Below are 12,641 nucleotides of genomic sequence, written 5' to 3' on the forward strand. Positions count from 1 at the left end.
GATGACTTGATGTTATTGCGGTTACATCCATGAATATAAGGACTGTGTAAATAGACAGTGCAATTTCAAGCTAGTGACAAAATGTGCAGGGAATTTTAGTGGTGTCCCATTTCTTAGTGGAATATTTAGGGAAAAGGGTATAAAACAGAATTGGGATTGAGCCTTTGTGTTTTTGTTTGTTTCTGCTTTTGATCTTTATGTTTATATATTTTATTTCCTTTTTTTATACTGTCAAAAGGCTAAAAGCCACTGACAAGCATTTTATGGAATCCCCAAGAACCAGAATTTCTGTAAAAAAAAAAATCTTCTAATCTTCTAAATAAAAAGTCATCTAGTTTTTAGATGTGTTGAGGGTAAGTAAATTAGCAGCATTATTATCATATTCAAATTATCATATTTGGGTGAATTATTGCCCATACAATTTATTGTTAAATTTCCTAACCATAAGTATTTGCCATCATAACAGTAATGCTTGTTAATGATGTTTGAGTTCCATAAAGTTTAACTTTGTTTTCAGGATTGACTTAAAGTTAGGCTAAGTCACATCAATGTGACAAAGCTGAAAGATTCAGTCTCTGAATGTTACAGATGTAGTAAGTAAGTTTGCAATGAATGACATATGAAATTACACAGTTCAACAGAATGGAACTCACCTGAAAAAGATAAGAAACTGTTATTTTAAAACTCTTTGACTCTAAACTTCAGCAGACATGTTTATGCACACGAATGACCTCTATTTCAACCTTGTTTAATCCAAAAAGCTGAGTCCTTTCTGACCGGTGGGATGTTTCCTTGACAGCTATAATGGGCTGTCGAGCTTCACTAAGATAAGTTTTTTTTTTAGTTTTTTTTTTGGGATGTCTAAGACTTTCATCTTTCTAAATACCAAACTTCAAATGCTTGACACTGCAATTAAACTGTACTGTATATACCTTCCCAATACTAAACAGAGAACCGGACTCAGAAAGTCATACAGCAGCTTAGCTCTGTGATTGGTCTGCTTACTTTTTCTCTCCCATAAGGAGTTGGGATTTTTTCACACTGGCATGCAATGTCCATGCAATGTCTGTCAGTCTCACAAACACACCCCATGGGCACACAGGGATCTCTGCCCAGTGAGGTGCTCAACTATACTCCTATAGTTTTCAGAGGACCATTTTCACCAACCACCAAGCACACAGGATGTACAATGATGAGTTGCTTTTGTGATACATTCATCCATCTATTATTCTGACCATCAATCAATGATTCTGTCCAACCATCCATCAGCCCATCCAACCTTCATCCATCTACCCATCCATCCATTCATCCATCTGTGCATCCATCTATCAATTCTTCCAACCAGCCTTTCAAACACCCACCTTTCAATCCATTCTGATCATCCATTCATCAGTTCATCCATCCATCCATCCATCCATCCATCTCTCCATCCATACATCTGTCAGTCCATCCAACCATTTATTCATCTATCCATCCATCCATCCATCCAGCCATTCATCCAACTACTCATCCATCCCTCCATCCATTCTGACCATCCATTCATCAGTCTGTCAGTACATCCATCCATCCATCCATTTATTCATCCATCTGAGTCCATTCAACTTCCCATCCATCCATCCATCCATCCATCCATCCATCCATCTATCCATCCATCCATCCATCTATCCATAAATGCATAATCTATCCATCAGTTCAACCATCTATTCATTCATTTATCCATCCATCCATCTGTCCATGCAACCAACCAACCAACCAACCAACCAACCATCCATCCATCCATCCATCCATAAATGCATCATCTATCCATCAGTTCAACCATCTATTCATTCATTTATCCATCCATCCATCAGTCCATCCAACCATCCATTCAACTATCTATCCATCCATGCATCTGTCCATCAGTACATCCATCCGTCAATGCATCCATCTATCAGTCATCCAACCAGCCATCCATGCATCCATCTATCAATATATCCAACCATCCATCAATCCATCTTTCTATCCATCAGTCCATCCAACCATCCATTTAACTACCCATCCATCAGTCCATCCACCTGTCCATTCAACTACCAATCCATTCAACTACTCATCCATCCATCCATCCATCCATGCAACCAACCAACCAATCAACCATCCATCCATCATTCCATCAGTCCATGCATCCATTTATCAGTCTATCCATCCATCCATCCATCCAACCAGGCAACCAACCAACCATCCATTTATTCATCCATCCATACATCCATCCACTCATAATTCCATCCAACCATCCATCAATCTTCCCTAACTTCCCGTTCATCGTTCCAACCATCCATCTACCCATCCATCTGTCCATCCTGTCATTAGTCCATCAGTACATCCATTCATTCATGCATTCGTCCATCCATTCACCCATTCTGACAATCCATTCATCAGTCCATTAGCACATCTATTCATCCATGCGTCCATCCACCAGACCATCCATCCATCCATCCATCCATCCATCAGTTCATCCAACCCTCCATCCAACTACCAATCCATCCACCAATACTTTCTGCCCATCTTCTGTCATTCATCCATCTTTCCTCCTATGCATCATACAAATTAAGACTTTTTATTTATGTAATACATTTTTGTTTTATCTTGGTTTAATAATATCCAAACCTGTCTTCACAGCTTGCCTTTAAATGTTTAACATATCGTAATATATTGTAAGAAATATAACTGAATCTCGAGGTCTTTTTTCTTTATTTTTTAGCCATCCATGTGCATACACTGTAAAGTACATAGTAAAACTCAGCAAATTTTCCTGCTTAACAATGTTGATTACATTAGACAACAAGTTCCCACTTTTTGCTGTAACTACCGCCAATAATTAGTGATCAGAAGTATTTCAGCATCCATTGACTGATTTTGCATTCTGGGTGCCTGTCCTCTGAAAACAGTAGGAGTAGTAGTTTCTATTAGCTTTTAAAAAGGTCATGTCACTGGGTCAAAGCAGGTCCATCCCCTTCAACAAAGGCTGAATGAGAGGAAGAACTGGAGGGTTGTGAGCTTAGATTGATCCTCGGGGAGGTTGGAGGGTAAAGGGTATGTTTTTATAGATATATAGACTGTCCCCACCTGGTCACGCTTTGCTGCGATCTGATGAGGAAAACCGATGGAAAAACCATGCACATGTGCACAAACATAGAAACACACACATAATAAGCCGCATCACAGACAGAGAATAAGCAATAAATGCAGACCAGCATGAAGAGATTAAATGAGATCAGAAAAGAAGAGAGCTTTCACTGAGCCAAAACACTGTGGAAGGACCAACAGCAAAGAAAGATTATAAAGCAACTCTAGTGCACAAAAACATTACAATAATCAAAAAACATGATGAGTTACTGTTGCTCTGTAACATCTCTGCAAGATAAATCACATTCGGCAATAAATATATAAACACTGAAAAAATGAAACTGTGATAAAAATCACAAACACGAAAAGGTCACAGATCTGCAAATGTCACATACACACAACCACACACACTATAAGGAAATGCATGCATTGGAGAAAGTTTCATGCAACTACTGCTGATGGATGTTGATTGTGTAAAGCAACTAAAATACAATGGATCAATTGTGTGCACTTTGCATAAATCCAGTCCTATTTTTCATCACCAGTCTTTTTATACTGAGTTCACACTGCACAATTTTAGTCCTGATTTTCAATCGCCCACCTGTTTTTGTGAAATCACTTACAAACGCCTAAAATTGGAAGCATATTTGTGCTCCTTTTCATCCATGTGACAATCACACCATATGAGTTATCAAATACACAATCTGATAGAATCGCAGACACGTCAGAAATATCTGAAAGGGCAAATCTCCAGCCCAGGCTCATTGGAAATCCGTCTACATTTTGTGACAAGAAAGATAATATCTTGTCCTAAGTACATTTAGTTGCACAAATACACATCGATTTACAGTAAATACAAATTTAAGAATTCACGCAAGTACTGCAGATAAAGTCAATGCAAACAAAATAGAATGCACAGCAAATTTGCTCCAAAAAGACATAATTTGCCTCAATCACGTCTTCTTTGTGAATACAAAACAGTTTTACAAAAAAGGTTAATTTGCATGAGGTGGAAAACATCCCACAAGTAATTTAGAGCAAGCTTATACACTCAGCCTCTGTATAGGACTAAAGCACTTTTTCTGTGAAAACAACCACCTGGATGTACATTATCTCACTTTTTAAATGTAGTTTATTCATAAACTAATTTCGAGAGGATTACGTGCTTTTGATTTATCACGGCCGGTCTCGCATTTGCTAATCAATATCTTCCAATCATACGAGCCCTAAGCTACTATAAATAACCACAGTTTTCAGTTCACTTTATCTTCGTTTGGAAGAAACCCCCCTCCCCCCCTTATCTCCTCCTTTACCTCTGACTGGGCGACACGGCGGCCCATTGCTTAGCACTGCGAGCCCCACAGCAAGAACACTGCCGGCCCTGGTCCCACAGGACCGGTGGGTGTTTCTGCGAGAAGTTTGTATGTTCTCCCCGTGTCCGCGTGGGTTTTCCCCGGGTTCTCCGGTTTCCTCCCACCATCCAAAGACATTCAACATACATAATAACCAAGCATTTATTTAACCCTCTTGTTTCCTTAGCTACCGCAGCAGGGGAGTTCTGAGATCCACCGAGCTCAGGCTCCTCTCTCGCTCTGCCAAACGGGAGGAAGCCCAGGACTCGAGGAGTCCTTGAGCTCGGGGCTCTCTCCGGGGACAACATGCCAAACAAGCTTTTATAAATCATCAGCTAAGTGTGAACTCTTGAAATGGGTACTTGCATCAAAAGTAAACATTGATCTGAGACGTAATAATTTACTAACTCTTTAATTAAACAAAGCTTGCAGAGAGAAAATGGGGTAACACTTTATTTTGATGGTTCATTTGAATATTAGTAGACTGTCTGCTTAAGATCTGTTGATACTGCTCCTTCAACAGACATTTAACTGTGTACAAAAACTTTAGAAGTACATGTAAACTTACACTAACCCTAACTCCAACCTAACAGTCTTCTTATAATCTGATGAAAATTAGTTGGCACGTAGATACAATGTATCTTAAATTCAACAAACGGACCATCAAAATAAAATGAATATACTCACTAATGGTCAATATAAATTGTAGTACCCGGAAGTGCCTGTGTTACTAGTTTCAGTAGTTGTTATCTGGGAATAACAAATCTTGGAATGTTGTGATTGACCAATCGGAATCAAGAGAGCTGTGTATAATTTAAGTTGTTTCATGGATTTTTTTTTTTTGGATAATATGGATAAGATGGATAATATCGAAAAATTCTGTCATAAGTGTGAAAAGGAAAAAAAAATAGTCGTATTTTACTCTTTAAAAGAAACTGCAGACATATTCTTAAGTAGGGTTGGGTATTGTTTGTGGTTAAGTCAATACCGGTGCTAAATCGATACTTTTAAAATGATACCGGTGCCAAAACAGTGCCTGAACTGGTACTTTTGAGCCACAAAATTATGGTGGACGACTCTAGAAAATGTTTTATTTGACAAAAAAATTATTTTTATTTAACAATAATTAAAGTTTGAATTATACATCAATGTAATATGATTAAGACAATACTCTGATTAAGAGCGATTACTGATTACCTTAATCCGACTAAAGTCATAATTAATGTAAACAGAAGTTGAATGAATTAGGACGTGTAGTATGTCTAAGTCACATTATTAAAGTGCAGTAAAGAACATCTTAATTAAACTATTACCATCGTGTAGGACTTTTCACCACTTTTAGTGACAGGATATTCCATACACATACAGCTGTTGAACATTCTTCTCTTACCTACCGAGTCAGTAAAGAATCACAGACAACCACATAACAAAATACAAAAGCTTTTTTTTTATTCTATTTCTATTTCTTCCTAAACAACAAGAACAAACGCCTAACATCGACAACAATGTCAATATAACTCAAAGTTGTTTAGAAGTAAATGTTAAGAGATGGTGTCACAATGGGTAGCCTATCTATGTATGCCTTTGATGCACACCTTGATGCTTCTTACGTCCTTGTCGCAGCACCAGTGGCTCTGATATAAGGCACTGAAACTCATTTGCTAATTTGGTCCGGTGCATATTGCTTATGTAGCTAACGGTGCTAATATTGACACCCAACTCTATTCTTAAGTATATTTTTGTTTTTTCATGAAAAAGTAGGCTGAAGCATGTACTTCCAATGACCCCCGTATGGTAAATATCTGGACCTGTTGGAGATTAATAATACATGATAACCTACAGCCAATGAGAAAGCAAGATACAGGGCAGCAGGGAGTTTTTTTAACCACATTGAGTTTTTGTGGGCAATTTGCACTGGCACTGGGTAGCTTCCTGATGCTGAACTAAATTCTACCCCAGATAAAGAAGTATGAAACAGCCGATTTTCCGGCTTTATAGACAATTGTGCAGAGCAAACTCAGCTTAAGCCATTTTATTCTGTATGGTGATGACAAAATAAATAATTCATATATTAATTGTAGCTACCTATATATCAAACAACAAATAAATAACACACAAAAAACTGATGTCAAACAATACAAAATAAATAAATATAAAGATTTATAAGCTGTAAGAGATGTACATGGTTGGTATGCTCACTTACATCAGCGAGTGCCATTCTGTCTATGTTACATTTCGATGTAAAGACTATTTTACATCGGGCTTCCTTACAAAGCCGTTAAACAATTGGCGAGCAACTTGGTTTTATTTACTTGCTGATCTGTATTGAGTTAAAGAAAGTATTTCTGATCCTGTCTGTGATTCAGAGAGGCAGCTGAATGTCTTGGTGAATTTCTAGTGTTTCCTTATCCACACAAACACACACTCGCACTCACACTCACACTCACACTCAGGCAGATAAACTGGAAGCAGGTAATAACAAATGCGTACCCCATGAAGCTCCTGAAAGCACGGCGAGCGAGAGAACAGATAAAGAAAGCCAGAAAGAGACAGAAAGAGAAAGAAGGATGAATGGAGAAAGAAAGAACTAAATGAGAAACATTAAAGCCCACAGGACGCAAGCTTTCTATAAAGCACTGAAGAACAGCACAGGAGAGAAAAGAAGATTACAGCACAGTTAAAGAAAGACACGTACAGTATAAGAGATTCAGAAAGAGAAGAACACATTACGAGATACATTTATAATCAATATACAACAGTGCATTGAAAAAGAGATTTAAAGTAAAAGCACCCTTTCTTCTTTCTTCAAATACAGACACTTTTATTTCCTAGGGGTTGTTTTTTATTCAAACTACAGTAAAAAAAAAAAAAAAAAAAAAAATATATATATATATATATATATATATATATATATATAAATATATATAAATATATATATATATATATATATATATATATATATATATATATATATATATATATATGTATGTATATATATATATATATATATATATATATATATATATATATATATATATATATGTATATATATATATATATATATATATATATATATATATATAGATATATATATATATATATATATATATATATATATATATATATATATATATATATATATTTTTTTTTATATATATAATCATGTTTTAAAGTAAATCTTTTTTCATTAACTTACATGTAAAGAATTGATTGTTCTACAGTAGTTGCAGCATATTCCAATATATACTGTATTTAAATATATATATACTGTATTTAAATATATATATATATATATATATATATATATATATACATATATATATATATATATATATATATATATATATATATATATATATATATATATATACATATATATATATATATATATATATATATATATATATACATATATATATATATATATATATATATATATATATATATACATATATATATATATATATATATATATATATATATATATATATATATATATATATATATATATATATATATATATATATATTTGGTGTCATTTACACTATAATGAACCTGTATGGTCTTGTGAGTCATGCATTAAAGAGATTTTATTTATATATACAGCGATGTGGCTGTATATAGGTACTGGTGGCAGGCTGTCTGATATACAGCCATATCGCACTGCTACGAGAGTGATATTGCGTTTATACAACAGTTTGATGGCATAATAAAAAATGAAATCAAACATGGTGAGTCTCAAAGTCCTTTTGTATGAGGAACTACTTTCTTTCACCGTTCCTTCACATCTGCAGCTGACGTCAGAACAGCAGAAACCAATGCTAATGTAATGTAATGTTATGCAAAGTAAATGCAATTTTAGAGCTAGTATTAGAATGATTCTCTAGTGTTAAATCTAAAGTGATTTTGATGACATTTTATGATTATAAGGCGGATCGACATGAAATGCCATCAGTCTAGAGACATTTCCCAGTCTTTTTCTGTTGCAATTGGGAAATCAAAATAATAAAGTCTAAAAAGGCAAAAACAACACAAACACTACCAGATTACTGTTGTGTTTGCGATAAAGAAAAACGCTAAACACATGCGAGCATTTCTTTTTTCTTTCTGTTTACTGAACTAGTCTGTAGTAACGAAAAACTGGAGACTCATTAGAAACAAACAGATGACCAACAAGAAAGTAACTCAACACAAAATACATACAGGTGAAGTTAGAATTATATTTTACTAGATATTTTTCAAGACACTTCTATACAGCTTAAAGGGACATTTAAAGGCTTAACTTGGTTAATTAGGTTACCTAGGCAAGTAAGGGTAATTAGGCAAGTTATTGTATAATGATGGTTTGTTCTGTAGACTACCGAAAAAATATAGCTTAAAGGGGCTAATAATTTTGACATTAAAAATTATAATAGTTATGACTATAATCATGATAATTATAATAATTATGATTAATGATTAAAAATTGAAAGCTTTTAGGCTTTTATTCTAGCCGAAATAAAACAAATAAGACTTTCTCCAGAAGAAAAAATATGATCAGACATACCAGCCTGATCTCATGAGGAAACGTAAGTATTTTACGTTTTGACAGTTTAGTGGCTAATTCGTACAAATTCGTACGAGTTCAGTCATACAAAAATGTACGATTTTAATTAGGAGGCGTGGTACCTAACCCCACCCCTAACCCCAACCGTCATTGGGTGATGAGCAAATTGTACGAATTAAATTGTACGAATTCATACAAATTAGCCACTAAATCAAAAAGTTACAATTTGTTGTAAGGTTGCGTTGGACATACTTTGAGAATTTCATTGCTCTGTTAAACATCATTTGGGCAATATTTGAAAAAGAAGAAAAAAAATCAAAGGGGGTTTGATAATTCTGACTTCAACTGCACATAAGTAAATAAATAGATTGAATTATGGGATTTTGCAAGTTTTTGTGCATGCATATTTTATGTAGGATCACATCTTAGTACCTAAGAAGTACTAAAAAAAAAACAGTTGAAAGAATAGGACCTCTTTTGGGATACTGTTGTACCTTTACCTTTGTACTACAAACAATACATACAGTAAATTGATATATTTTCAAAAATGCACTGTGGATTAAATACTTATGAGTTACAGAACTAAAAAGCAATCCCATATGTACGAAAATCTACTGGAAATTGTTAGCACATCAACTAAATAAAAAAGTGTACCTACATTAAAAAAAAGCTAAGTGTGAGTAATTCAAAAGTGTCTGTATCAGAAGAAACACTTCAAAACACAAATACACCAGTGTCTTCATCAGAAGAACAGGTGCCCGACGGGGCTGGTGGAGAAATTCTGTTCTCCTGAATAATACAGCTGCAAACACACACACAGAGCGGCTGGTCTCAAAAGCAGAGCAGTTTTCTATCGCCTCTTTTTCAGCTATTTTAAAGCACCCCGGGGTCCTTCTGTCAACCGGAGAGGTGGAGAGGGACAGCTGAGCATCTGCACATGACGACTAAGAGGATTCAGCCACACTCAAAACTACACCTCGCATTTATTACACAAATCACACACCCGCGCTGTCAAAACCCAGCGTGTGTGCGTGCACTTATGTTTGCCTTGCGGAGAAATCTACAGCACAACTGACTTCACCAGATATCCATATATATGAGTGTGAAATTTGACATTGTGATGTAACAATGGTTGCCATGGTGATGCTATATGGTTGCTAAGTGTAATGAGTGGCTCATTGTTATGCAGTTGCTACGATGCCAAGTCTAATTCAGTGCTAATCTATGGCCATGTACACACTGCAGATACGTTTGTGTTTTAATCAGCAAATAACAGAAGTTGTAATGGATTCAGAAACCAAATTATGGGAACAACTAAATGTTAATGACATGTTTAAATGCATATCAGAGTTACGTCTCTCTTCTGTATGATTCTCTTTTCTGTATGTAAACTGAGCGTTGTCTTGACTCGTTTGTGTTGCCAGATTTTGGAAATAAAACACAATCTAAAATATTGCAATATTAGAAGTAATAGTAGTATATTTAAAATAAATTTATAAATGTAATCTAATATATATATATATATATATATATATATATATATATATATGGCTTTAAATAAATGAATACTTTTTATTTTGCTTCTAATAAAGATTTTGCTAGTTTATTTGTTATTTTTGTTAGTTTATTTATTTCACTTTGCTGTTATTAGTACTGATTACTGTCTTTGGGTTACATTTTTGTGAATTGAAGTCATTTTTAAATTCACACTTATTTAAGACTAAATGACTTTAAAATTAAGTTTTAAAATTTTGTCATTTTAAATTTATTTTATTATTAAATTTTTTAATTATATTTGAAAAATAGATATTGTGAATATACTTATTAAATCATTAAATGTAATTTAATGATAATGTAATATTTTTTAAACATTTTAAATAGAAATAATTTGATTTTATTGAAAAAAAGAATATATATATATATATATATATATATATATATATATATATATATATATATATATATATATATATATATATAAATAAATAAAAAATGCAACTGCGTTATTTATTTATTTATTTTTTTGTGTTAATTAAAATTAATTATGTGCGTTAACGCACTAATTTTGACAACCCTAATATATATATATATATATATATATATATATATATATATATATATATATATATATATATATATATATATATAAGGTTGTCAAAATTAGCGCCTTAACGCACATAATTAATTTTAATTAATGCAAAAAAATAAATAAATAACGCAGTTGCATTTTTTATATATATATATATATATATATATATATATATATATATATATATATATATATATATATATATATATATTATATTTACACACACACACACTAAAATATGTATTATATACACACATATACATATGTTCTGTTGATCAGTAATGTCAATAATGAGTCACACACACACATGTAAGATTTTAGTGAATTAATGCATTTATCTAAATGCAGCTGTCAATCATGAAACATTATAAGTAGAGATTATTATTTATATGTATTATTTTTATAATATGTATTACGTATTATTATTATATGTAGAGATTTTACTGCTGCTTTATTGACCGTCAAATCGCAGATAAATGAAAACAGTTACAGCGCATTTAGCAAATGATAACTACCGTAATTATCACGGCTGTCTGCGGAACAACACAAATTAAAGGCAAGCTCTTGGGAAATGTGCGAATGACTATCTCAGCTCCTTTGGGAAACACTAAATTCCCATCATTATAACAGGTGTACAAGCTGCACAGCATCTTAATATAAGCTAAAACAAAACAGATGTGCGTTAAAGCGATCAGTTCAGACCAAACCTCCCACAGATGCCACACTTGTCCTGCTCCAGATACTAAACAGCAGACAGTCACATCCTGTTTCCGTCATTTTCCACTGAATGCTCTCTTGCTGGATCTGAACTGACAGTCTGCTCGTCTCTGCTCCGCTCTGACAGATTTACAAAAAAATAAATAAATAAAGCCACTCACGAGCAGGCGAAAGCCACCAGAGCGCCGCTCACTACGATGAAGTCCAGGATGTTCCACAGGTCCCTGAAGTAAGAGCCGGGATGCAGCAGCAGTCCAAGATCAATCATCTACAATAGGGGAGATCAATACTAAATACATACATACATATATATATATATATTTTTTTTTTCATTGCACTATGGAAATAAATATACAAGCATTAAATGTTTGAAAATAATTATGAATTAGATAAATTAATTTGATAAAGGGTTATTGTTAAGACATTTGCATTATTTATTTGTTTTTTTTATTTTCTTATTTCAAATGCTATTATGATCATACTTACAAAAAAATCAGGGTTTTAATTAAAAATTATAATTATAGTTTTAGTTTTAATAAATAAAGTTTTTAATTGTATAATAATAATAATAATAATAATAATAATAATAATAATAATAATAATAATAATAATAGTAATAATAATAATAATAATAATAATAATAATAATAATAATAATAATAATAATAATAATGATAATAATAATAATGTTACCACTACCACTACTACTACTAATATTAATACAAATAATAGTAATAACAACAATTATTATTATTATTATTATTATTATTATTATTATTATTATTAAAATTATAAAAAAAATAATAATAATATTGAGAATAATAAAATTAAATAAA

The 12,641-nt window shown here is 32.8% G+C and overlaps 1 protein-coding gene across 2 annotated transcripts in view; it reads right to left on the reverse strand.

The window, feature by feature from the left end:
- The window catches only part of cacna1bb (calcium voltage-gated channel subunit alpha1 Bb), a 259,390-nt gene that overhangs the window by 68,190 nt on the left and 178,559 nt on the right, over positions 1-12,641 (reverse strand). For both annotated transcript variants that reach the window (XM_087300946.1, XM_087300947.1), the window contains one exon: positions 11,968-12,074. In XM_087300946.1, coding sequence (XP_087157072.1) covers positions 11,968-12,074 — 107 coding nt within the window. The remainder of the gene's footprint in view (positions 1-11,967; positions 12,075-12,641) is intronic.

This window comes from Danio rerio, chromosome 21, assembly GCF_052040795.2.
Source record: "Danio rerio strain M-AB ecotype USA chromosome 21, GRCz13ab, whole genome shotgun sequence".
Classification (NCBI taxonomy): domain Eukaryota; kingdom Metazoa; phylum Chordata; class Actinopteri; order Cypriniformes; family Danionidae; genus Danio; species Danio rerio.